At 54.7% G+C, this 22976-nt stretch overlaps 7 protein-coding genes across 7 annotated transcripts; 2 read left to right on the top strand and 5 right to left on the bottom strand.

Annotated features, from left to right (window-relative positions):
- BDY24DRAFT_164147 (lethal giant larvae like, C-terminal-domain-containing protein) lies at positions 1-5815 on the top strand. The gene is made up of 22 exons (XM_076636193.1): positions 1-408; positions 637-789; positions 886-985; positions 1062-1095; positions 1170-1321; positions 1400-1565; positions 1639-1714; positions 1783-1886; positions 1962-2051; positions 2123-3005; positions 3073-3113; positions 3192-3254; positions 3330-3558; positions 3629-3829; positions 3905-4069; positions 4148-4351; positions 4432-4620; positions 4713-4770; positions 4846-4916; positions 4980-5189; positions 5277-5467; positions 5542-5815. The coding sequence occupies exons 1-22, from the start codon at positions 243-245 to the stop codon at positions 5677-5679; spliced, it is 3684 nt and encodes a 1227-aa protein (XP_076500415.1). The 5' UTR covers positions 1-242; the 3' UTR covers positions 5680-5815.
- Positions 5599-6755, bottom strand: BDY24DRAFT_164180 (uncharacterized protein). The gene is made up of 3 exons (XM_076636195.1): positions 6345-6755; positions 5895-6176; positions 5599-5817 (listed from the first exon to the last, which is right to left on the bottom strand). Exons 1-3 carry the CDS (start codon positions 6714-6716, stop codon positions 5791-5793), a joined length of 681 nt encoding a protein of 226 aa, XP_076500414.1. The 5' UTR covers positions 6717-6755; the 3' UTR covers positions 5599-5790.
- BDY24DRAFT_377217 (aminopeptidase P family protein) lies at positions 6697-9881 on the top strand. The gene is made up of 16 exons (XM_076638756.1): positions 6697-6718; positions 6867-7085; positions 7178-7444; positions 7545-7551; positions 7640-7656; positions 7772-7828; positions 7901-8028; positions 8107-8394; positions 8486-8659; positions 8732-8750; positions 8842-9012; positions 9099-9169; positions 9251-9321; positions 9441-9476; positions 9579-9642; positions 9749-9881. Exons 2-16 carry the CDS (start codon positions 7004-7006, stop codon positions 9851-9853), a joined length of 1557 nt encoding a protein of 518 aa, XP_076500413.1. The 5' UTR covers positions 6697-6718; positions 6867-7003; the 3' UTR covers positions 9854-9881.
- Positions 9882-10011: 130 nt separating this feature from the next.
- BDY24DRAFT_377216 (carbon-nitrogen hydrolase family protein) lies at positions 10012-12187 on the bottom strand. The gene is made up of 10 exons (XM_076638755.1): positions 11941-12187; positions 11560-11719; positions 11292-11419; positions 11132-11192; positions 10976-11050; positions 10865-10891; positions 10659-10783; positions 10562-10577; positions 10343-10479; positions 10012-10268 (listed from the first exon to the last, which is right to left on the bottom strand). Exons 1-10 carry the CDS (start codon positions 12097-12099, stop codon positions 10236-10238), a joined length of 921 nt encoding a protein of 306 aa, XP_076500412.1. The 5' UTR covers positions 12100-12187; the 3' UTR covers positions 10012-10235.
- A 95-nt stretch (positions 12188-12282) lies between these two features.
- On the bottom strand, positions 12283-15058 carry BDY24DRAFT_377214 (uncharacterized protein). The gene has a single exon (XM_076638754.1). The coding sequence runs from the start codon at positions 14720-14722 to the stop codon at positions 12557-12559; it is 2166 nt and encodes a 721-aa protein (XP_076500411.1). The 5' UTR covers positions 14723-15058; the 3' UTR covers positions 12283-12556.
- Positions 15059-16508: 1450 nt separating this feature from the next.
- On the bottom strand, positions 16509-19770 carry BDY24DRAFT_377210 (uncharacterized protein). Its single transcript, XM_076638753.1, has 8 exons — positions 19726-19770; positions 19048-19638; positions 18586-18772; positions 18032-18479; positions 17816-17944; positions 17092-17742; positions 16745-16958; positions 16509-16652 (listed from the first exon to the last, which is right to left on the bottom strand). The coding sequence occupies exons 2-8, from the start codon at positions 19523-19525 to the stop codon at positions 16585-16587; spliced, it is 2175 nt and encodes a 724-aa protein (XP_076500410.1). The 5' UTR covers positions 19526-19638; positions 19726-19770; the 3' UTR covers positions 16509-16584.
- A 584-nt stretch (positions 19771-20354) lies between these two features.
- On the bottom strand, positions 20355-20581 carry BDY24DRAFT_377204 (uncharacterized protein). The gene has a single exon (XM_076638752.1). It carries the CDS (start codon positions 20575-20577, stop codon positions 20410-20412), a length of 168 nt encoding a protein of 55 aa, XP_076500409.1. The 5' UTR covers positions 20578-20581; the 3' UTR covers positions 20355-20409.
- Positions 20582-22976: the final 2395 nt, after the last annotated feature.

Genomic DNA, 22976 nt, shown 5'->3' with positions numbered 1-22976 from the left:
GAGGAGCTCAACCGTTTCGTTCTCGTTTGAAGCCGGGATCCGCTTGCTTGAAAAAAATCGAAAGTAACCACCAAAAGGATTCGCCAAAGAGTTTCACCTTCGCCTATCTAGTCGATGGACTCTTGAAAATCTTCAAGGTCTCAAAAGATCGCCCGGAGACGCCAGGGCTGGGAGATCTTCGAACACGAGCTCGACCTTCCCTCCCCGTTCCACCAACTCCATCTTCCTCCTTCAACCCTACGATGTTCAAATCCACGCCCAAGAAGCCTCCATCGTACAAGGATTTCACCAAGTCGTTAGGAGAATCATCCTTCTACAAATGTGGGACCGTGTTCAGTGGAGAGTTGGGACTGGCGGGAGAGGTCACCGCTGTCGGGGTTGATCCTGTCGGAGGATGGCTGGCTGCTGGTGAGTCCTCTTTTTGATCGTTTTTCGTTCTATTGGGCTAAGTAGAAGCATGGGAGGGAGATGGGGGATGGGTTCTTTTTGGGGTTGCAGGATTGGGAAAGGCAGACGGGCGAAGGAACAAAAGGAAGGGATGGGTTGAGCTCAAGCTTTGATGGATCCCTCGATCAGCCTCGCCCCCTTCAGCCTTCTTCCTCAAGCTCACACCACGTTGTTTTATCGCTTTCTAAGGTACCTCGTGCGGATCCATTCATCTTCTAGGCTCTCCAGCTGTCTCGCTCGTCCTCAACGTCTCCAAGAACCCACCGAAACCCCTCAACCGAGGAACCATGCCCGTCAAGTTCATCTGCTTTCATCCTGGGTTCTCGAGGCTCATCGCTATAGGTGCGGCACCATTTCGATTACGGGGGACATAGCTGAGGTACAGCGAGAGAGCGAGAAAGCTGATACTTTGGTTTGGAACGGATGATGGAACGACAGACGGAGGGAACGTTGTTCACGTCTGGGATCTCTCGTGCATCGATCCTCGCACCAAGTTACCTCACAAGGACGCAACAAACAGCTTGTTTGGAACTGTGACGTGAGTATCCTTCATCTAGACATCCTAACGTTTTTCGAAAAGCTGAAACTTCGTCGTCGTCGTCGTCCAATTTCAGGGCCATCGACCTCCCTTCTCCTTCCACCTCTCACGTTCGTCTCCTCAAGCTTCTCTCGTTCCCTCCTGCCCGTTCTTCAAAGCTAACCGCTGTTTGATACTTTTAAAGCTCCTCGTCACTCTCAAGGACGGAACAACCCTCTTCCTAGATCTGGCTCGAAAGTGCAACCTCTCGCCCTATCGAATCCCTAACGTCTGGAGTTTACACGAGGAGAGATTGAGGAGATCAGGGATGCACGTCAAGAGACGATCTATCGGACCGTAAGTAGCCTTGAGATATCTCGCACACACTCGAGAACAGATACTGACTCTCGCTCGTTCCAATGTCTCGTCTTGCAGACCGATGGCGACCGCTATCGCAGTCTGTCCGAGAGACCTCAATCTCGTTCTTGTCGGGTACGAAGGAGGAGTAATCGTTTGGAATATCCAGAACTCTGCTACGGAGCGAACTTACGAGTTTATTATCCCTCCTGGAGCTCCCGGTGGAGGAACATACATGGATTCGGTGAGCCAGACGCGTCGTTTCTTCCTTCCTCTCTCGCTCGACTTACTGACCTCTGATCGGTTCCTTTCCCTAGGATCTCTTCACCGAGCGATCCCCAAGTGTTACCTGCGTCTGTTGGAGACCTGATGGACTCGTCTTCGCTGTGGGATGTGAGTTCGAGCGTTCTCTTTGCCTTCTCGGGCGCCGACTTTCTGACGCGTCGTTCCTTTTCTCGCAGACGACGATGGATGTATCGCAGTCTGGGCTCTGGAAGATTCCGACAAGCCTCTGTCGGTCAGGACAGTTGCTCTCGAGGACGTCAATATCACAGATGCTGAGAGCGTGAGTCTCGACGCGTCGGCTTCGAATTCCATCCCCGTCGCTGACCTCTTATCTTCCTCGGTTTGCTTCCCTCAGCTCTTCGAGTCTGGTGTTCTCGGTCCTCGTAAGGATATGAATCTCCCCGGAGATGGTAACGGTCTTTCGTACCCCATGGGTCGAGAACCGGTGAGTTTGGGACGCGTCGAGTGTTTCCTCGAAATCGCTTCGCTGACTCGTCGTTTCCGCTTGATCTTCAGATCTTCAAACTCATGTGGGCATCCTTCCCCGACACTCCAGCCCTCAAAGCTTTGATAGCAGCCTCGGGAACGGACGCAGCAGGCGAAGAAGTCACCGTCGAGACTCGAGATTACGGAGAAAGAGGAGAAACGGTGATGATCGTTCTCGGAGGTCTCCTCGCTTCGGATCAGACGGGAATCACTTGCCTTCAGTTCCCAACCTTCAAACCACCAACAGCCAATATCAAACCACCAACCTCTCCAGGAGGTCAATCCACCATGTCCTCTGCCGTTCGCTCAGCCTTCAGGGACTCGCTCGGAATCACAGGATCGACGCTCTACCCGACCACGACACCTTGCGAAGACTTCTTCCTCCTCCCTCGAACCAACCCTCACTTCTCCCTCTCTTTCGATCCCATCGCCATCATCACCCTCCTCGGAACAGATCGATCCTTACCTCGAGTCAACGGTCCCACTTCCAGTCGAGCCGTCAAAGCTCACACCTTCCCTCCCGTTCGATCGGATGAGGCGCCTACCGACCCAGGAAGGAAGGAGTTCCGGTCGCCTGGAAACGAGGAAGCTTTCGTCCCCATGTCAGCAACTCCCTTCGCTCGATCCTCCCTCGCACCTACGGGAACGCCCAAATCCCCAGCCTCCCCTTGGTCGTTCGCTTTCGCTCCCTCGCCGACAAGTCCTCTTCCCTCGTCGATGAATCAACCTCACATGGGACGAGACGGCTTTGGATCGTATCGGTTGCCGTTCTGGGCTGGAGGAGATGCAGTGCTAGGGTGTGAGATCGTTACGCCGCCGATGGATAGCTTCAGGAGGGCGATTTATTGGAGTATAGAGCAGGGAGAGGAGAAGGTGCCGAGGTTACCTTTGAGAGGAGGAGCTGCTTATCCTGGTGAGTTTTGCTGTTCCTTTGTCTTTCTCGAAGGTGCGAAAGCTGATGATCTTTGCCGTTTCTTCAGATCTCGAAACTCACGGAGCTCCAGACCTTCGGTCGGTGAAGGTACGCGTTTGAGCTCGGTCGCGTTGTGACGAGGCTCGAAGCTGACCTACTCTCTTCATCCCTCTTCCATCTCGGCAGCTCGAACATCACCGTCTTCTCGTCACTTGGCATGTTGGAGGATCCGTTCAGTTCTACGACTTCGTAAGCTCAAACTTCACTCGTGCCTTCGTAATCCCCAGCGCTCACTCGACCTTCCTTCTCTTCTTCGCTCTCCAGAGCCCGCATCTCCTCGTCCTTCCTCCCACTGGACTCCGATTCGAATACCCAGCTCCCCTCCCTCACCTCACCGTAGACATCCGTGAACTTCTTCGAGACGAATCCCTCTCCCATCTCCCCGTCGCCAAACTCCTCGCAACCAACCCAAGTCAGATCGAAATCCAAAGCGTCCACGTCGCCTCCGACACCCTCGAGCTCGCTGTCATCCTCGTTACCGGCCAGGTCATCTGTGAGTCGTCTCGTCGCTTTTTTTCCTACCTCTAGACCCTCGACTGACGCCTTCTCGTTCGTTCTTGCAGATTACAAGTTCGGCGAGGCGAAACCTGGCTACGAGGCTGAGGAGGATCGATTCCAGTTTACTCAACAGCACGACGATCGACCAGCGGAGGAGATCACTTCTCTCACTCATCTTGCGAAGTGGAAGATCGATGGGTTCAAGCCTGTGTTCCTTCTGGACGTCAAGAGAGGGAGCGTCGCAGCGTGTGCAGTCTCGGACGCTGGTAAGTCTCGTTCCTCCGACGCCTTTTTGTTTTTATCTCGTCGTTCGTTCTGACGTTTGCTCTCTTTCTCTTCAGGATTCCTCGCCGTCTCGTTCGTTCAGAAGAGTCTCTGTGTGCTGGATCTTCGAGGACCGGACGTTATGCTTCGAGAAGGATTCGCCGAGGACGGAGGGAAGTCGAAGGGAGGAGAGGCGAGTGTTGCTGAGTCCCTGACTTGGTCGATATGCGCCATCGGAACCGGTTCGTACCCCTTCTTGTCTTCAACACCAACGCGCTCGGCCAACATCTGACCTGGACGTTCTCCTTTTCTATTCGCAGACCCGACGGTCGGGCTTCGTCTCTTCGTCAACTACCAACAGGGTCTCTCCAAGATCTACACCTTCAACAACGGTCTCGCAGGATGGGAGGTCGCCAAGAAAGCCGTTACCTTTTCTCACGATTCGCTCATCAACCCTCTGGCGTCGTTCATCATCGATTGGGGAACGGGAGAGGAACTCGTCCCGAACGCGGAGAGGCTTCAAGGCGAGTTCGACCTGATCTTGCTCTCGTTGCGTCTTCTTCCGTTTTTTGACGCGTTTCCTTATCCTTGCCTCGTCCTACAGCTGCTATGGTTGCCTCGGATGTCCTCAAACGATCTCAGCAAGGGCCTGCTACGACGACGGAGTCGCACTCCATCTGGATCTCCTCGAGCCGAAGAACGATTCGTTCTCAAATAAACATCAACGGAGAACGACTCGGGAAGGTCGAGCTTGATGAGGATCTGAGAGCTGTCTTCATGGTCAACAGACACAGTGAGTTCTATGTCCCTTTGCTTCGTCGTTCGAGAGGAAAAGTCCAACTGACGAGCGCTTTCGTTTTCTCCCTTCCGTCGCGTCTTCTCCAGCCAACAAGGTCATCATCGCTCTCGCAGAATCAGGAACAGCTTACGCCTACTCCGTTCCGTGAGTATCGGACTTCCTCCTTTCCCATCGTCTCTAAGATCGAACTGAACTCTCTCCCGTCCTTGAAACGAACAGAGCTCTCGACCTCGTCCTCCGACTTCCTCTCCAGTACCCTCTCGGTAGGATTTCTATGGATACCGCTTCAGGTTCGTCACTCTGTCTCTCCCTCTTCTTCGGTTGATATCCAGCAACGCTCTCCTTTTTTTCAGGCGACTACATCGAACAACTCTCGCCCGGCTCCCCTCTACACACCCTCACCCTCTTCGACCACCGAAAAGCCCTCCCTCCCAACGTCATCCTCACGACCCTCAACCGTCCCATCCCTTTCCAGCCTCTTCCTATGCAGAGCTCCATCTTGGCTTCGTGGTTGGGAACGTGGGGAGGTGGAGCACTCGTCGGGAACCAGGTCGACGTGATCAGTGGGTTCTCAGCCGCGTCGCTCTCTTCTTTCTTTCCCTCGTTTGCTGACTGACTCGACGCGTTTTCTTCGGTTCGGTTCTCGGTAGTCGCTGGACCCAACCGACCTCCCGTCGTAGCCAAACCCATCTTCCCACCTCCTCGCTCCCACATCGTAGCAGTCGAACGACCTCCTCTCGTCTCTCGAGTCACGCCGACCAAGAAGGCTCGGATCCCCATCTCAGATGCAAGAGCCAGGAAGGACGCGTACACCGAGATGCAGGAAGCTGCTGAAGAGAGGGTGAGTGCTGTTCGGAATCCACTCTTTCGAGGGGGAGTCGATGCTGACTCTGGTTTCTCGTTTCGTCGTCGTAGGGCAACATGCTCGACGGCTTGAGTGAAACACTGGGACGAATGGGAACCAAAGCGGGAGAGATGGCTACTCAGGCTCAGAGGGTCGCTCAGAAGGAGACTGCGAAGGCGACGGCGAGGTCGTTCTTTAGATTCGGGTAGACGGGAGGAGGAGGACGATATAGACTACCCTTCGCGACGAGTTCTTGCCTTTTACACCTCACGTTTTTTTACACGCTATACGATCAACATAATGATGAACGATTGACTACCCTACGGTGCTGTTGCTTCTCCGTCGTCCTATTGCAACAAAAAAGGAGAGAAAGAGTCAGCTCGAACGCAGACAAGGGAAGGAGAAAGGAAAGAGTCGAGCTCACCATTTCAGCGTCCTCCTCCGCTTCTCCCTCCTCTTCCTCACCCTCGTCCTCATTTTCGTCCTCCTCCTCGTCATCCTCTTCCGACCCACTCTCATCCTCCCACTCCACATCCTCTTCGTCCAGATCCGGAAAGCAGGATTTGAGCCATTCGGTTCTCCGAACCATCAGCGCTTGATTCAGATCTGGCCGCGATGCCGTTCGAGAGAGTTTGTTGAGAGCTTGGGTTCGAAGGGAGGCGATTCGAGTGGAGGTAGGGTCGAGGTTCTTGGCTTCTTCGAAGTGCTGGGAAGAACGAGAACGAGGGAGAAGGGAAAAAAGGAGGGGAAGGGAGGAGGAGGTGAGCTCGCGTCTCCTTCCTTCGTCTCGTTTCGGTTCGATACGTTCTCCCTCCAAAACCGAGCTCCTTCTCTGGAAAGACACGCCCGAGAAGGTGTAGAAGCCCACACTCACTATAACAGCCAAATCCCAAATCTCGCCACCCACACAAGCCTCTCCTGCCCGGACGACACACTTGACCTTCAAGCTCGGATCCATCCCTTCCGCTCCGTCGTCCAGCGCTGCCACTGCGTCCTGGTAAGCTCCCGTAAAATCACCCGTCTTGAGACGAGCTTGAGCACGATTAGCGAGGAGAGGAGCTGATTTGGGAGTGAGAGCGAGAGCGGAGGTGTAGAGGGGGATGGCAGAGGAAGGACCGGAAGTGAGGAAGAGAGCGTTGGCTTGTTGACGGAGGAGGGACGCTTGTTCTTCTAAGGGCAGGGAGGAGGAAGGTGGCGGTGGAGGGTCGGAGAGGGAGAGAGAGGAGAGGTTGTTCGAGAGGGACATGGCTGGGAGAAGAAGGAGGGAAGGAGGTGAACGTTGAGCTTCAAAACGCGTCGAGGTCGAGAACGCGAGGAGTGTTTGGCGATTTGGGCTGGTCGTCAACGGCACATTTTTGCGTCATCGTCAAACTAAAACTCGACTGTATGTGCTTACCTTCCATTCAGAAGCAGAAAAAATGTCTCTTCTGAAACGAAATCTCTTTGAAACCCGGGTAAAAAGAGGTGGAGGAAGCTCACCTTCCTCCTGACCTCCCTCCTCCCAACCCTCACTCTCTCTGCCAGCAACCAGATATGAAACGAACTCTCCGCACCACCTCTTCCTCTCTCTGTCGATCACAGTGTCTCTCCGCCTCTCGATCTCGCGTCACTCTCCGTCCGTCCCAACCCTTCGCTCTGAATATCCTTCCTTTCCCGACCTTCAAGCTGACCTTCCCTCCCCTTCCTTCCCTCCTCCTCGCCTTCCAGCCTCTTCCCCAAATCTCATCATCACCCCTTCGAAACGATCTTATCTAATCTCGGATCCGCCCGCTCCCATCAACCCTTCCGTCTGCAAACCTCCTCGTCACGGTCAACCTCTCCCTTTCACGCATTCTCATCTCCTCCAACCTGGAGAGCTCGTGCCCGGTTTGCAGAGCACAGAGTTTGAGACGAGGAGAAGAAGGTTGATGGAGAGGATGGAACAGGGAGCGGTGGTGATTTCGCTGGGAGCGAAGGTGGTTTATAGTAGTCAGAGTGAGTGCAAGGTGGTGAGAAAGCGGGGAGGAGGTGAGGGCGATGAGAGGCAGATGAGCTGATTGGGTTGTTGGTTTTCCTTCGTCTTGCTTTTTGGCAGACATTTTGTGAGCTCAACCAAGAGGCAGATGCGGATCTGTTCAGTCGTTTCAGAGGCTGACTTTCGTGGCTCTCCTTCTCTGCACGGTCAAAAAGCTACAAGTTTCGTCAAGGTACGTTTCGATGAGCTCGAGCTCGCTCCTCCTCCTCCTCCTCCCTCGTGGCTTTTTCTGCTCGAAAGCTCACACATTCACGCCTTCCTGTTCCTTTCTTCTTCATCTTCGTTAGCCACCGACTTCATGTACCTGACAGGGTTTAACGAGCCCGATTCGGCTCTCGTTCTGGGTTCGTTCTTCTTCCTTCGCGTTCGACCGAGCTCACGTCGAAGCTCACCTTTCTCTTCGCTTCTGTTTTCAGTCCGGGACTCGAGCTCAAGAGGCTACAAGATGACGATGTTCGTACCCTCACGGACGGCCTCTTCAGACCTCTGGGACGGAGGAAAGACGGGTCAAGAAGGAGCCGTCGAGTTCTTCAAAGCCGACGAGGTCCGTCTCGTCTCTCCTCCCTCTCACGCGTCGTTCTCATCGCACTGACCACCTTCTTCCCTTCACTCGCACTTTCAGGCCTTCCCTCTCTCCCACCTCTCCACACATCTCTCCACCCTCATCCCCGACGCACCAGCCATCCACATCGACCTTGCTTCGCCCTCACCCAAATCCAAAAAGACGTTCCTCTCCTCTCTCTTTCCAGCCTCCCCATCGTCTGAGATGGAGGCTCTCGTGGGAAAGATCCCGACGACAAAGCTCAGTCCTTTGGCTCCGTTGGTGCAGACGATGAGAGGGATCAAAAGCGAGGCGGAGTGGAAGATCATGAAGCGGGCTGGGGACATCACTGGGAAGGGACACGCTGAGGTGAGTAGATCAAAAGCTCTTCTTCTTTCTGCTACTCGTCAGTTTGCTAACTTTGGTTCTGATCTGCGCCTGTGTCTCCTTCGGCTCTCAGGTGATGGGCTTCGCGTCGTCGTCTCGGTCGGAAGCCGATCTCGTCGCTCACTTCGAGTACATCTGTGCTCTCGAGGGATCAGAACGACCAGCCTACGTCCCCGTCGTAGCTTCAGGAGCCAACTCGCTCGTTATTCACTACACTGAAAACAACTGCAAGCTCAATGATGGAGAGGTACGTTGTCTTTTCGTCACCTTCCATTTCCTCGACGCGTCCTGACTTGCATCCCCCCTTTCTTCTTCTCAGCTCGTTCTTATCGACGCTGGTACGCCTTCACCGTCCAAGTCAACTCACTTCGTTCCATTGTTTCTCCTCGCTCACCTTCGAATCCCTCGTTCTCGTTCCGTGTCCTACAGGATGCGAGCTCAACTCCTACGTCTCGGACTGCACTCGAACCTTCCCCGTCTCCGGAGCCTTCACCGAGCCTCAAAAGGATCTCTATCAAGCTGTGCTCGAGGTCAACAAGCTGTGTATACAGATGTGTACGATGGAAGGAGGGAGGAGCTCCAACTCTCTGCACTCCAGGAGTGAGTTTGATTGAGAGACGCGTCTTTTCGTTCGCTCAGTTCGAGCACTCGCTGACGCTGAGGGCTTCGGGTTCTGCTATGTATAGGTGTGAGCCTGATGAAGCAAGAACTCAACAACATCGGGTTCAATCTGAACGAGGCTGAGGTTTCCGCTTTGGTCCGTCGTCTTTCTCTTCTCTCCTTCCTTCGACTTTTACTGACTGAGTTTCCTTTCCCATTCGTTCTTCGAACCTTCTAGTACCCCCATGGGCTTTCCCACTACGTAGGAATGGACTTGCACGATACGCCTCTCACGTCGAAGGATTCTGCGTGCGTTTCCTCGTCCCTTCTTTCTCCCTTCCTTCCTCCTTTCTTTCTTCGCTTCGTCTCCTGCTGATTCCCTCCTTGCATCTGAGCTAACCCTTATCTCCTTGATCCGGTCTCAACAGCCTCGTCCAAGGTCAAATCCTCACCATCGAACCAGGGTTCGTCGCTCCTCCGTCTCGTTCCGTCCTTTCGTCCTGGGCCTCGAAGTTGACCTCCCTTCCTTGCTTTTTCAACGCATCGGTTTCTTTCGTCCTTCGCAGAGTCTACGTCCCTTACGACTCTAGGTTCCCTAAGCATTTCCATGGAATGGGGATTCGGATAGAGGTGCGTTATCGTTTCCGCTTCTCCTCGCCTCTCGTGGTTTCTCCTCCGCTTTGGGTCGAGTCGGTTGGGCTGATCCTCTGTCTGCGTTTGGCTTTCGACGAAACAGGACGAAGTGCTCGTCCTCCCCGAAGGACCCATGGTCTTGACATCGCATGCTCCGAAGGAGATTTTGGACGTCGAGGGAGCTTGTCAGAGGACTCTTCTTCGCTAGTCTCGTTCGTTTTGATTGATGGAACGCGCTTGAGTTGCAAATCGAGATTGAGTGAAGTTCTGAACGTTTGAACGAGAGGTGGGTTGGGAAGAGTGGGCTGGGTTGGGAGAAAAAGGAGAGGGAAAGAGACGCGTCGACTCATCGTCGTCCTTTCGAACTTTTCGTCTCAAAGATGATATAGATAGAGGAGCAGGAGCTCGAGGATCGAGCGTCGAAAAGGAACCGATATTTCTACAACTAACGAAGGGGGAGAGAGCTGGAACAAAGACTCGAATCTACAGAGGGAAAAGGAAAAGGCGGTCGCGTCGTCTGACGAGGCGAGAAAGAAAGGAAACAGCCAACAGTCCATGAGGGAAACCCTTTCCCCGAAAATAAGGAGAATCTAGGCAGTAGGTTTCGACTCAGCAACGTTCGCCTGCGAGTCAAAATAAGATGCAACGCGTCAGTTTCGGTTCGACCTCTTTCCTAGAGCGACGAAAAGGAGCTCACGTAAACGTCAAACCTCCTCTGCACAGTCACAGGGATCCCCTTCCTAGCCTCCTCGAGCACCTTAGGCTCGACAGTAGCGTACACGATGTCCTCCTTCTCGTCGGTCGTTCCGGCGATGGCTCCCATGGGGTCGACCACTGCGAAAGAAGAGAAGGAAGGCATCAGCGAACGGATCTTAGACGGCTAGACTTGAGGAAAGGGAGAAGGGAGACGACGAACAGGTAGTGTGTCCCCACTGCGAGAGAGAAACGAAGCAAAAGCGTCAGAGGAGTTGAGGGAAAGAAGAAGGACGGAGGAAGGGAAGAAAGCAACGAACAGCCTGGTACGCGGACTTGTCCTCGCTTCGAGCAGGGGAGACCATAGCGGTGTAGAACTGGTTGTCGACCGCTCGAGATCGGAGGAGGAGCTCCCAGTGGAGAGGTCCGGTGGTGCAGTTGAACGCTGAGGGAGGGAAGAAAGAGAGGGAGGGATCTCAAGTCAGGGCGAGGGAGAGGACGAGGGAGTTGAGAAGAGGCGACGAACCGGCAGGGTAGATGATGGCGACGCATCCTGAAAAAGAGAGGATCGAGGAAGAAGGGTCAGTCAGTGAGAGCTGTGGGAGGTGCAAGAGCAGAGGAGGGGGTTCGAGCACACCTTGTCGAGCCGAAATCATCGCCAGCTCAGGGAATCGAATGTCGTAGCAGATTCCGAGTCCGATTCGACCGAAGGCTGGAGGATCGCAACAAAATCAAGATCAGCTCAGTGTGCCTCATTCTGAGGAAGAAAACGAGACGCGTCTTGAAAACTCACGAGCCTCAAACGAGTTCATCGTCCTTCCTCCAGTCAGAGTCTCCGACTCCTTGAAGGTGATCTGATCATCAAAAGAACAACAGCAGCACCATCGAAGATACACAATCAGCCTTGCTGAAACAAGAAGGAACAGAGAAAAAAAAAGGACGAGCAAACTCACGCGACCGGGGATGTCAATATCGAACAGATGGACCTTCCTGTGAATAGCCACCAACGTTCCCTCGGGGTTGTAAACCGTACAGGTGTTGTACACCTTTTCATCTACAGGATCGAGCTCAGGGATCGAACCTGTCCTCCAAAAGAACGGCGACCAAAGAAACGTCGGGTCAGCTTCGAGATTTCGAAAACACCAACCCATCTCCTGCCCTTCCTATCCTTATCTTCCCTCCCTCTCCCTCTCTCAGTCTCTACGAATCTCTGGGACGCACCTCCAATAAGCCAAACGCCTGCCTCCTTAGCAACGGCCGAAAGCATCGCGACGGACTCGCTGAGGCTGGCGGCGGGCGTGGAAGGGAAGTCCTCGATGGAAGGGATGACCTCGGCGTAGGAACGGAACTGGTTGACGGCGTAAGGGGAGTTGAAGACTTCCTAGAAACGTTGAAGGAGGAAGAAAGGGTCAGTTGAAAAGAGAAGGCCGACGAGAAGGAAGGAATTTTGAGGGCAAAAGAGAGCGAGAAGGAAGAGAGCAGCTCCGTTCCGAAGAGAGGACGAGCGGAGATCTCTCTCCTTCAGGAGGTCAAGTCTCGGATCCTGCCTCCCTCCCTTCTCTCGCTTCTCTCGCCACCCAAGATCGAAAAGAGGGTACGTACAGGCAGCACGACCAAATCGACCTTCTCCTTTCCACTCTTCCCCTTTGAAGCCTCGAGCACTTTGGCTCGGGCAAGAGCGAGGTTGACCGTCTTGTCCTTCCCCGTCCCTCCCAGTTGGATCAGAGCGAGCTTGAACGCGGACGATTTGATGGTGGCCATGACTGAGTGTTGTTAGAAAGAGGGCAGAAAAGAAGAGTTGAGGGAGGGAGAGGGGAGTGGTCGTTGGGGGGGGGTGAGAGAAGGAAGGGAAGCTCGAAAGACCGCTCGTTTTGACCGAAACCAAATCGAAAGCCGACGGATCTTCTTTTCGTTTGCTTTTCATGGGAAGAGAAGAGAGAAGGAAGACGGGATATAGATCGATGAATAGATAAACGAGAACGGGAAAAGTTGCAAGGTGGTACAGATGAGTTTGAGAGAGAGAGAACAGACAAGGGACGAGGGACAGGGAAAACAAGAGAAAGCGCGACGCGTCGAGAAACAAAGACGAGAGAGGGAAAAGATAGACAAGAGAGATGTAGAGAGATGTAGAGACACGACTATAGATGAGAAAGATCAGTAAGCAAGATAAATTATTGAGAAAGAAAAGAGCGAGAGCGAGACAAACAAAGACCAGCTTCTACATCGCCCATCCAGCCGCCACTCCTCCTCCCTGCCCCTCCTCCCTCGTCGCACTCCCACTCCTCGCAAACGCCCACCTCACACTCTCCGTCGTCTGCACATGCGAGATCGACACCGATCCGAGATCGTCCTCCGCCGAGAAGATGGACGATTCTCCCGACGCGTCCGACGCCAACGACGACGACGAGGACGAGGCTGAGAGGTGCGACTGCTGACCGCCAACGACGGGGGAGAGGGTGTGTGAAGGCGAAGGCGAGTCGAAGTTGATGAGGTCGACGGACCCCATTGAACGATGGGTAGCGAACGTCGTAGTCGGAGGAGGAGGAGAAACAACCACCTCGAACGTCCCCCTCGTCGGCGAACTCATCGGCGTCGTTTCTCCCTCCGACCACGCTCCTCCCACCTTATCCGCCAAACACCCCGTCGACGCACTCAGGTAGAACGGTCTCCTATGATCCCTCACCAGCACCGGCGACGCCTGCTTCCTCCTCGAGGGCGGCAAGTCCGCCTCTTCGACGATCCCCAAGCCCAACCCTGACAGAGCTGGTGCCGAAGCAGAGGTGTGAGGAGGACCGGGAGGGAGAGGGAACTCGTGCCATGGTGCTGTGGAAGGGGAGTTGAGGATGGACGAGGAAGTGGAGATGAAGGAGGAGTTGGAGGCGGATTTCGGGAGCGGGTGGTTCGAGTTGGCTTTGGGCGTGAGGGAGGCGGCGGCGGAAGGGTTTTGGAGGAGGAGGAGGGAGGTGAGGTTGTCGGAGGTGAGGGAGTAGGTTTTGCTCTGACGACGAGTAGGGGCGGAAGAGAGGGTGGTGGTGTCGGTGGTGGAGAGCGAGTTGATCATCTCTGAAAGAGCCTCGTCGAGTCCTCCAGCTCCTCCAACGCCTTCTCCTCCAACGCTGCTCCCGTCGACGTCCTGAGTATCGCTCCAATCGGCTTCCGACGAGGACGTTGAGATCGTCGAATCTACCGAGAACGACGAGGAAAGCGAAGGCATCGACCCGTGAGATCCTTCTCCTCCTCCGAACGGTTCCTCGTCGACGTTCTCCTCCTGCCCCTCCACGGACGAATCCTGCTCCTGCTCCTCCGGTGCTTCCTCCGTTGGCCTGGCTGGCAGAGGCACCCTGGGAGGCGAGCTCAAAGGAGGTTTGCTTCCCGCCCGAGCCCTGGTCGAGACGATCCTAGCGGGAGGAGTGGACGATCGATCCTCCTCGACGAAGGCGACTTCCGGAGACGACGACGACGAGTCCGTGGGGAAAGCGAAGGACGAAGCGAGGGTGGGAGTGTCGAAGGGGATGCTGGGTGGCTCGACGACGTCCTCGCTGAAGAAGCTGAGCCCAAGCTCCTGGATGTCGATGTCTGGAAGTCGAATCGCTGCCTTACGAGGAGACGTCTCGTCCTCCTCGTCGAAGAAGGACGGCTGAGGATGAGCGGGTGTAGGAGTGATGGATCCTGCTCGGTCGACCGCTGCTTGAGCGATGAAGCTAGCTGCCTGAGCGTCCTCGATCGAAGGAAGAGCTCTCTGGGGACTGTGAGGTCGAGTCGAGACGAGAACGACCGGCGTCGACGCTGCTTCCTCCATCCTCTTCGCCAAATCGACCGCGACACTCGCCGAAGGAGGGATAGGCGGCATAGCAACTTCTCCCCAGCCTCCACTAGATCGGGATCCTGCTCCAGCGACGGAGGCGGTGTCGGGAGTGGCTGGAACGACGACGACGAGAGGGAGTCCTGTGAGTTGGAGAGGAGATCGAACGGAGGGAGAACCCATTCCGAAGAGGTGGTGATGAGGAGGGAAGTTGGGAGTAGTTGGAGACGGGGTGGAGGAGTAAGGGGAGGTGGTTCGAGAGGGAGGTGGGCGAGAGGAGGTGGAGACGGTGGGTCGGAAGGCGGGAGGAGGACCTCGTCGAGAGGAGGAGCGAAGAGGGACGGAGGAGTCGTCGAGGGTTGGTCGAGCCATCAAGACTGGACTTGTGAGGGATGGGAGGTTGGACATACTAGAAACGATTGAGGAACGAGAATCAGCCACGAAAGTCGAGAGGCGAAGAAGGAACGAAGACCAGAACGAAGGGAAAGGAAAGACTGACCTCCTCGACCTCTTCCTTTCATGGCCCATCCTAGGAGCAGTTCCCACCGGTACACCCACACTCTCTCTCCTCGGAGGACCCATCCCGACTCCAGCTCCTCCCCATCCAGAATGCGATCCAGCTCCTACTGCTCCTCCCGCACCACCGACAAGGCTGGAAGACGCGCCCGTCCTCCTCGTCGAAACGTACACCTTCGGCGAACCCGATGGTGCAAGAGGAGCCGAGAGCGGGACGTGCGAGTTTCTTGGAGGAAGGGAGTGCCAGCTGTCCGGTGGAGAGGGTCGAGCGGAAGTATGGTTTCGAGGGAGGGACGAGTTCGAGTAGGTTGAAGAAGCGGAGGAGGAGGAAGGAGGAGGAGGAGGTTGTCCGTTCGCCCAGTCGTAGTCCTCGTCAAAGTAGAGAGCGGAACGAGAGGAAGGCGATCCAGAGAGAGGAGGAAGTTGGAAGGATCGATGGGAGGAGGAGGAGGAGGAGGAGGTGGATGGATGCTGTTGTTGCTGGGAGAGGGAAGGAAGGGAGGAAGGAGAGTAGCTCGCGTGTCTCGAGGGTTGTTGCTGCTGTTGAGGTTCGAAGTCCGGAAGGTTGCTGCTGGCTGAAGTCTTCAAGGGAGTGGAAGACGTAGAAGCGTAAGAGTGGGATGGATGGTGGTGTCTGGGATTCGAAGAGGAGGAGGAGTTGGAGGATGCTGAAGGAGGAGGAGTCGAAGGAGGGAAGGACGCGTCCGTCGGTGAAGAGAAAGAGGACGTCTTCCTCTTCCAGAACTTGAACGATCCAGGCGAAGAGGGAGTAGGAGGTCCAGGTTGGTAGTGCTTGTAAGGAGCAGCAGAAGCAGGTCCTCCGCTTGTACTGGTCCTGTCTCGAGAAGAGAAGTCGAGGGGAGGAGGAGGTCCCTTCCTGAGAGATTTGAACGGCATGAGGGCTGAAAAAGGAGTGTCGGTGGAGGTGTTCGTGGGGTGCGGTGGTTGAGAAAAGAGAAGCCTTCTCTTGGTTGTTTAATTTTGCGAGAAAAGGAGAAAGAGAAGGAAGGGAGAGGGAGGGATGGAGGTTGAGGTTGAAAGAAATTGAAGCTCAACCAAGGAACAGAAGGGGACGCGGGCTGTCAGTGGCGGGAATTGAGTTTGATCGACAGCCTCGGAGCAGAATGGGCACACTCCCTCTCTTCGGACGATCTTTTCTATACCTTCGTCCCAATTTTCTCGAAACCCTAACATTCGAGGTACATCTCAAGAAGCAGATCTGCCACCTGGAAAAGAGCTGACCTCGCGATCCGGAGGGGAAGTCGTCGAAAACGCGTCGAAAGCAACGCTCCTCCATTTTCCTCCCCCTCGCCTTGACGCGTCGAAGCTCGAGACATCTCTTCGCCCCTGCCCTTTGTTCTTCTCCAAACCCAAGCTCCACTTTCCTTTTCATGCCGAGGCGAGACTTGCGGGGCTTGCCTCTGTCTCTCCTTGCTCCAACAAGCCATCTTCAAAGGAGAAGAAGAAGAAGAAAGAAACCTTCGTTCGTCTTCCCTCTCGTCCGACCGTCGTCGACTCCGATGTCTCGCCCGTTAGCAGGAAAGGTTTGCTTTGCGACTAGCGTTGAATAGTCAGCTGCGATGAACACGTCAGCCTTCCAAGAAGAAACCATGGCGATAAGGGAAATCGAACTCAGTTTCAAGCGAGATTATGAAAAAAAAAAAGGGGAAGCCGACGCGTTGCGACGATGGAGGCAGTCCGCCTTTTCTCTACTTGAACGCGAACTCTGCTCGAACCCAGGAGATCTTATGATGAAGCTAAAGGATAGCTCTCTTCGCCAGAGTCGGTCAGAGAAGCAATAAGCTCTTCAAACACGTCGACCCGACGCGTCGTCCCTTTCCCAACCGTTTCGAACACTGAACAGTTCATAATCAAGATCAAATCGCACGTATACAACTTCGTCCTCCTCCTTAACCACCTTCCATCTCTTAGGCAGCCGGAGCTCCAGGAGCTGGGTTCGCTCCTCCTCCAGCGGCGGCCAACGACGCGTAGTAATCTGTGAGAGAAACGAGGAAGAGAAACGAGAGGAAGGTAAGCGTCGAGAACGTACTGGAGGGGAAGAAGAGAACTGATGGAGTCGGAACTTACCCTCGTACATGCTCGCCGAAGGAGCTGCTGCCTGAGCTTGAGGAGCCTGCTGCTGCTGCTGAGCCCAAGGAGCTTGGATCGCGACGGGTTGTTGGTGCTGCTGAGGGTAGCCGCCTTGCTGAGGTCCTCCTCCTTGCTGTTGACCGTAGGACTGAGCGTAACCGGGGTATCCAGAGTAGCCTTGCTGTTGCTGCTGCATCGAAGATCGTTGTTGCTGGTGGGAAAGAACAGTGAAGAAGGGAAAGAGAGGGAAGAAGGAAGTGGGAAAGGGTCAGCGGCGACTTCTTCGGCTCGACTCGTTCGTTCGAAACACGAATCGACGACAAGACTGGATGGACAGAACGTACAGGTGTAATCCAGTTGGCAGGATCCCTCCAAGGAGCGAGCCTGGGCTCCCTTGGAGCCTGATCTTGACCTCCCTGAGCCCCGACTCCAGGTCCTCCTCCGCCTCCAGCAGCCCAAGGAGGTCTCGATCCACCGTTCTCTCCTCCGGCAGGTCCACCAGGAGCTCCTCCCTCTCCTCCAGGTCCAGCAATCATTCCTCGAGTAGCGGTCATGGCGGTTCCTCCTCCCTCTCCGAGCTCGTTCATGAGGTTGGCGTACTCGGCGTCAAACTTTCCTCCGGGAGGTCCTCCTCCGTTGTTGGCGGCTGGAGCTTGGCCTCGGGGAGTTCGGCAATCTACGAGGAAGAGGGGAGAACAGAAGAAAGAGTCAGCGACGACGAAAGTTGGGGTCGGGGCGAGGGATGAAGGAGAAGAGGACGCGACGAACCTCGAGCCATGTGTCCGACGGAGCTGAGTTCGACAAAAGAAAACGATGTCAGCACGAGAGTCAAAGATAAAACTAAGAATAGACATGCTCACCCGCAGTTGTGGCCTGGAAAAGGGAGACGTAGGTAGAAAGGTCAGTCCTCGAGCGAGGGAGAGGAAGAAGGGAAGAAAACGAGACGAACAAGTGATTCCAGCCGAGAAGTTTCGCTGCTCGGGACAGTCCCATTTCTGTGGAGGGAAGGAAAGAGTAGGTGAATGTCAGTATCGAACAAAGAAAGCAAGAAAAGGGATAGAGACGAACCTTGTGGCCGATGTTTCCACAGTTCAAGCAGACCTGGTTCTCGTCGTCTCGAAGCGTTCCGTTGAGGGCAGCGAGTTCACGAAGTTGGTTCCTCTTGTGATCGTTCTGAGCCTCGGGTGTTGATGCAGCCTAACGATCGAAGGAAAGGAAATCAGAGGTTAGAATGAGAAAGAACGAGTTGAACGAAAGGACGAGAAACGAGTCGACTCGACTCACCGTGGCGATAACAGCGTTGATCAAGTTGACACAAGCTCGAACCTTCTCAGGATCATCGGCCGTCACCAAGCAATGCAGATCCTCCTCGGCGTCGTGACTCAGGTTCTCCGGTCGTCCCTTCCCCTCCTTGACACTTCCCTTCCCTCGAATCGAGATCTTCGCTCCACTCTCCCTCTCCATCTTCTTTTGAGAGTTTCCACGAGGTCCGAGGAGGAGTCCGAAGAAGTTGATCTCTGGGAACTCCTTGACGGGGATGTAGACCTTGTCCTGAGGTTTGGTGTTCCTCTTCTGAGCGTGGTACTCGTTTGGAGGTCGGAAGGCTGGGTCGAGCTTGAGGGCCTTGTCGACGAGCTTGACTCGTTCGTCCTCGAGCTTGCGACGGTATCGGACCTCTCGAGTGTTGGTTCGTCGACCGTGAGCATCGTAGGTAGGGGGAGGAGATGGGGATCTGATGGAGAGAAGGACGTATGAAGCAGAGTCAGCACGAAATGCGAGAGAGAAACGAAGGAGGGGAAGGAAGGAGAACGAAGCTCGCAAGGGAAAGAAGGACGTACCGTTGTCGCTCAGGAGGAACGATATCTCCGTTCTTGAGCTTGTTGTTGATCTCCTCGACTCGCATTCGGATGGCGTACTGGTCGAGTTCCTGTTGAGAGACGTTCGACCCCATGATGGCTGTAGGGAGGGCTGAGCTCTGAACGGGCTTCTCATCTCCCCATCTTGATCGTCGCTTCCTGGGAGCATCTGCTTCGAATAAATCCAACAAGCCAAGGCGAGTACGAGAACGTGAGGAGATACATCAAGGGCAGTGAGAGGGAGGAAAGAAGGAGAAAGAAGGTGAGTGTGAGTAGGTCGTTCGTCAGAGGAAGGAAGAGTCGAGGAGGCGAGGGCGAGCTGAAGCTGGAAGGAAGCTCGAGCTCGCTGCTTCCTCGATGTCGACGAGGCGATACCAATCTGTGGAAGATCTCCTTCGAGACGGGTCGACCAGAGAAGTGAGCAAAAGAAGTGTCAGAACTTACCAGGATCCTCAGCAGGAGCTCTCTCCTCCTCTCTCTCCCTCTTCTGTTCCATCGGAGGCTGCTGGTGCTGCTCCCTTCCTCGATCCATGGGAGGTCCTCCACGATCGTATCCTCCTCCACCTCCTCCTCCTCCTCGGTAGTCCTGAGGAGGACCTCCTCCTCCCATTCCCATGCCTCCTCCGTATCCTCCTCCACCACCTTGTCGTTCTCGGTCGTAGGAAGGAGGAGGAGGAGCGTTGTTGTAGCCTCCCTGACCTCCTCCTCCCCCTCTATCTCCGCCGTACTGGCCTGGAGGAGGAGCTGGAGGACCGTAGTTCTGCTGCTGCTGTTGCTGCTGATGCTGAGGAGGGTAGTTTCCGTAAGGCTGCTGCTGTTGAGGAGGTCCTCCTCCTTCGTCTCCTGGAGGAGCGCCGAATCGTCGTCGATTTCCCAAAGGTTGATCGTTGGTTCCCGAGGTTTGGGTCGCTGGACGCCACATGAGGGTCAGAGGATTAGAGTAGGAGTGGTTGGTGAGTGGTTAGGTTGAGTTTTGAAGGGAGGATGGTCAAGAGGGTGAGCTTGAAGAAGGAGGGCGGAGGAAGGGAAGGGGAGCTGCCAACGAGGAAGGAAGTCGGAAGAAGCGTGGTCAGCAAGTGGTAAGATGCTACAGAGGTAGAATGGTGAAGAAAAGACACTCACCTAGAGACAGAGGACGGACTCGCAAAGTCAGTTGTGGTGGTCGATGGGGAGAGGAAGAACGGGAAGGGGAAAGAGCGAGCTCCTCTTTTCGCTGCAGAGAAAGGGGGCTTTTTTTCTTCTTTTTCTACGAACTGCTGAATGGTAGCTCAGCTACTACGATACAGTACTGAAGACCGTTGAACATGGTCACGACGACCACCGAAAAAAGTTGAGGGGCTCGGAGAAGCAGACCAGCCTCAATCGAGTCTCGCCTTCTTTCTGGCCAGCGTCGTCGTTTACCTTTCCTCAGGATCTTGCGAGCTGGAGGGAAAGAAAAGGCTCACACGATGCATGACAAGCTTTGACTAATACTTGAGCTCTCGATACGACTTGATCGAAAAGAAGGCGAAGGGCTGACTTCAGAGAGACGCGTCCTGCTTTCCCGCGTCGTTGCGACCTCGATCCTGCAGTCTACGTTTTTTAATGGAAGTGCAGCCTGAATTCAAAGAGCTTCAGTGGTAGGAGAATTTCGTTTTTGGCTCTCAGGCGAGGCGGAGAGAGCAAGAAAAGCGACAGCCATTTCCGTCTCCATCGAGGGTCGACGAAAGGCTCGAACTTCAAAGCACCTGCTCAGAGTCTTTGCTCGCTTCTTCGTATCCGTGAATCGCTCGGCATGCTCAGGTCTTCGAGAGCAGATCTTAGGACCTAACTCGCGTTTTTGCGAGGAATCGAGGCCCAAGACCTTCCGCCCGTCTTTTCCTTTCTCGACTCAACCTCATACTTTATTCGTCCAAGACGACTGCAAAGTGTCAAACCTTTCTCCTCCTCATCAAGCCTTCCTAGAAAGCAGAGAAAGAAGCAAGGGAGAAGCATCGATGGAAACGACCGCTCTGGCCGAGGACGGACGAGTTCAAACAGAATAAAAGTAGCAATGCTAGAAGTATAGAGGCATACGGGCAAGGGATTAGAGAAAGAGGAGGTCGTAGAGTGTCGTACATAGGAGAAAGAGAGAGGGTTCGTTAGGCAGAAGAAGAGAAAAGAGCGGTGGGGGAATGATGAGCCGACGCGTCTCGAACGATCAAGCAAGGGGAAAGGGAGAAAGGGAGGAGTAGGATGTGCAGGATGCTAGTAGAGTAGATGGAGTGATGGTATGTATTAGATGAGGATGAGGGTTGGGCTCCTTCCCGTAGAGGGCAGAAGGATCGTTTTGTGAACCGGCGAACGCGACCACTCGTCGACTTGCTCGACCGAAGGGGAGGGCGAGGTTGGGCAGTTGATTTTGATGGAGGAGTAGATAGTGGGAGAGGGGATCAACTTGTAGCTGGGGTTGAACTGAGAGAAAGGGAAAAGAAGAAGAAGAATTAGCAAGGAGAACGGAGGAGCCGGGTGGATGGGCCGCATCGAGTGTGGGGAGAGAGAGAGAGGTGTAGCTGGAAAAAAATCGCTGGACTCACTCCTTGTTCCTTCAGATCGTCACACAGGTGGTGAAGAGTCGAGAGAGCTCGTTCCCTGAGAGAGGCGACTGAGTGAAGATCTGGAAAGAGATAGCCGGAGGAGACGAGGTCGTGTGAGCGAAAGGAGAGGAGAAAGAGGACCTAGACGACGAGACCGGCGAGAAAATTCGCTCACCAGCCCACTCTGACGACCAAACGGGAAGCTCTACTACGAGCTGAGGAGACTTCTCCGAAGGATCGAGAGATCTGTGAAGAAAGGGAGGGAGGGTGAAGTCAGCTCGCTGGGAGGAAAGGAACACAACGATCTCGCGTCCTGACCCGACCCCTTGGACCCGCTCCTGAACATAGAAGGGAGACTACTTACGAGGAAAAAGAGTTGAGGGACTCTCTAGTCTCCTGGGAAGGAACAGCCTTGAGGGTTTGGGGAGAGCAGATCATTGTTGAAGAAGGAAGTGGTGGAGGAGGGAGAAGAGTGGGCTGAAAGGGGAGGAGCTAGGACGGTGTCTGTGTGGGTTCTTGATGAAGTGGGGATGAAGATGGGAGATGGTGGAGAGAAAGGAGGAGTCCGAGGTGGGGCTTTTTGGTGGGGGAGGAGAGTGAGCGTTGGGAGTTCGCGAAGCTGCAGGAGGCCAGAAGGAAGTCGTTTAGCTCGACGGAGCGCCGCTTCTTAAACTTCCCCTCGCCCTTCCTTCTCTACCCCAGCATGTTGTTCTCCTTCTACCGGCGGCTGGTGATCGTCGGGAGCGATTCTGAGTTGTTCTGAAGATCTGGCTTGAGGGATCACCTGAGCAAGGGATCGAAAAATTGAGCGAGAAAGAGAGAGGATTCTACTCGAGGGAAGACGCGTCGGCCGACCTCGACGGGGAGGACTGCAGGGTTTTCGGAAGCAAAAAGCAAGGAAGAGGAAGAGAGAAGCCAACGATATAAGAAAGCGAGGTCGGACCGGTCCTTCCGACTAACTGACGACAAAGAGGGAGAGGAAATCGATTGGCAGCTGCAACAAAGCTACGCGTCCGCCTCTCCGTCCTCCACGTAGCCGAGTGAACGCGTCGAGCCTGTGATACGATGAGTTGCTGCTGAGTATGGAGACGGAGATGTTCGGTGGAGACACTCGAAGACGAGGATGAGAGAAGAATCGCGAAGGAGGAATAATCGGTGACACGAGAGGAGGAGGACGACAGAGGGTCGGTCAAAATCGATGCTTCCTGAGCAAGGAAAGATCGAAGCAACTGAAGGAGACAAGATGAGGCAAGAACGTACTCATCTAAGCTATACTAGGTCTCAACTTCTTTCGAGATCTGGTCGATCGCGTCCCTAAGGTACGACCTTCCTGCCTGCCCACGACTCCCGCCGATTCCCCTCCAGATCCGTCACCTCTCTTTCGAGGGAACTCTACGGTACACCTCCCTGCATCCAGGACGAGAAACCGGAACCTAGGCGATTGGAACCCTTGAAGAGATCGCGTCACTGTTCCCCTCTCGCTCCGTCGCAAAGTCGACGCGGATGTTAGGGAAGCCCAATGAGCTGGACGTGCCGAGGATCGATATAGGGAAGAATTCGTCTCCATTCCACATATCCCTCCAGTTTGTAGGTTCCCTTAGATCCTCAGTTACAGCGACGGGAGGAAAGAAGAACGAGGTTCGACACGAGTCGAGCTCAGCATCATGTCCCCCAAAGATCGAGGTTCTTTCCTCCGGGTTCCAAACTCGCTCGGATCGTGAGAAAACGAGTTTGGGAAATGGGAAGATAGATATGAGGATGAGGACGGTCGAGAGGCGGTGAGAGAAAGGAAAGAAAGAAGGAGGGATGCGAGCTCGA

The sequence above is a fragment of the Mrakia frigida genome (assembly GCF_051309035.1).
Source record: "Mrakia frigida strain ATCC 22029 unplaced genomic scaffold BDY24scaffold_3, whole genome shotgun sequence".
Classification (NCBI taxonomy): Eukaryota; Fungi; Basidiomycota; class Tremellomycetes; order Cystofilobasidiales; family Mrakiaceae; genus Mrakia; species Mrakia frigida.
The sequence above is the reverse complement of the archived record's forward strand: the minus strand, read 5'-3'. Positions and strand labels throughout refer to the sequence as shown.

Bases quoted from the DNA above. Each gene is read 5' to 3' on its own strand.
- BDY24DRAFT_164147 (XM_076636193.1), top strand. From the start codon at position 243: ATGTTCAAATCCACGCCCAAGAAGCCTCCATCGTACAAGGATTTCACC. The intron at 3,114-3,191 runs GTACGCGTTTGA...CCATCTCGGCAG, and splicing joins CAGACCTTCGGTCGGTGAAG to CTCGAACATCACCGTCTTCT. The intron at 5,190-5,276 runs GTGGGTTCTCAG...GGTTCTCGGTAG, and splicing joins GAACCAGGTCGACGTGATCA to TCGCTGGACCCAACCGACCT.
- BDY24DRAFT_164180 (XM_076636195.1), bottom strand. From the start codon at position 6,716: ATGTCCCTCTCGAACAACCTCTCCTCTCTCTCCCTCTCCGACCCTCCA. The intron at 6,177-6,344 runs GTGAGTGTGGGC...CGTTCTTCCCAG, and splicing joins TTTGGGATTTGGCTGTTATA to CACTTCGAAGAAGCCAAGAA. The intron at 5,818-5,894 runs GTGAGCTCGACT...TTGTTGCAATAG, and splicing joins CGGAGGAGGACGCTGAAATG to GACGACGGAGAAGCAACAGC.
- BDY24DRAFT_377217 (XM_076638756.1), top strand. From the start codon at position 7,004: ATGAAACGAACTCTCCGCACCACCTCTTCCTCTCTCTGTCGATCACAG. The intron at 9,322-9,440 runs GTGCGTTTCCTC...CGGTCTCAACAG, and splicing joins CTCACGTCGAAGGATTCTGC to CCTCGTCCAAGGTCAAATCC. The intron at 9,643-9,748 runs GTGCGTTATCGT...TCGACGAAACAG, and splicing joins GAATGGGGATTCGGATAGAG to GACGAAGTGCTCGTCCTCCC.
- BDY24DRAFT_377216 (XM_076638755.1), bottom strand. From the start codon at position 12,099: ATGGCCACCATCAAATCGTCCGCGTTCAAGCTCGCTCTGATCCAACTG. The intron at 11,420-11,559 runs GTGCGTCCCAGA...TTTGGAGGACAG, and splicing joins AGGCGTTTGGCTTATTGGAG to GTTCGATCCCTGAGCTCGAT. The intron at 10,269-10,342 runs GTGAGCTCCTTT...TTTGACTCGCAG, and splicing joins AGAGGAGGTTTGACGTTTAC to GCGAACGTTGCTGAGTCGAA.
- BDY24DRAFT_377214 (XM_076638754.1), bottom strand. From the start codon at position 14,722: ATGGGTCCTCCGAGGAGAGAGAGTGTGGGTGTACCGGTGGGAACTGCT.
- BDY24DRAFT_377210 (XM_076638753.1), bottom strand. From the start codon at position 19,525: ATGTGGCGTCCAGCGACCCAAACCTCGGGAACCAACGATCAACCTTTG. The intron at 16,959-17,091 runs GTACGTTCTGTC...CTTTCCCACCAG, and splicing joins CTGCCAACTGGATTACACCT to CAACAACGATCTTCGATGCA. The intron at 16,653-16,744 runs GTAAGTTCCGAC...TTTCTCTCACAG, and splicing joins TTCGGCGAGCATGTACGAGG to ATTACTACGCGTCGTTGGCC.
- BDY24DRAFT_377204 (XM_076638752.1), bottom strand. From the start codon at position 20,577: ATGCTTCTCCCTTGCTTCTTTCTCTGCTTTCTAGGAAGGCTTGATGAG.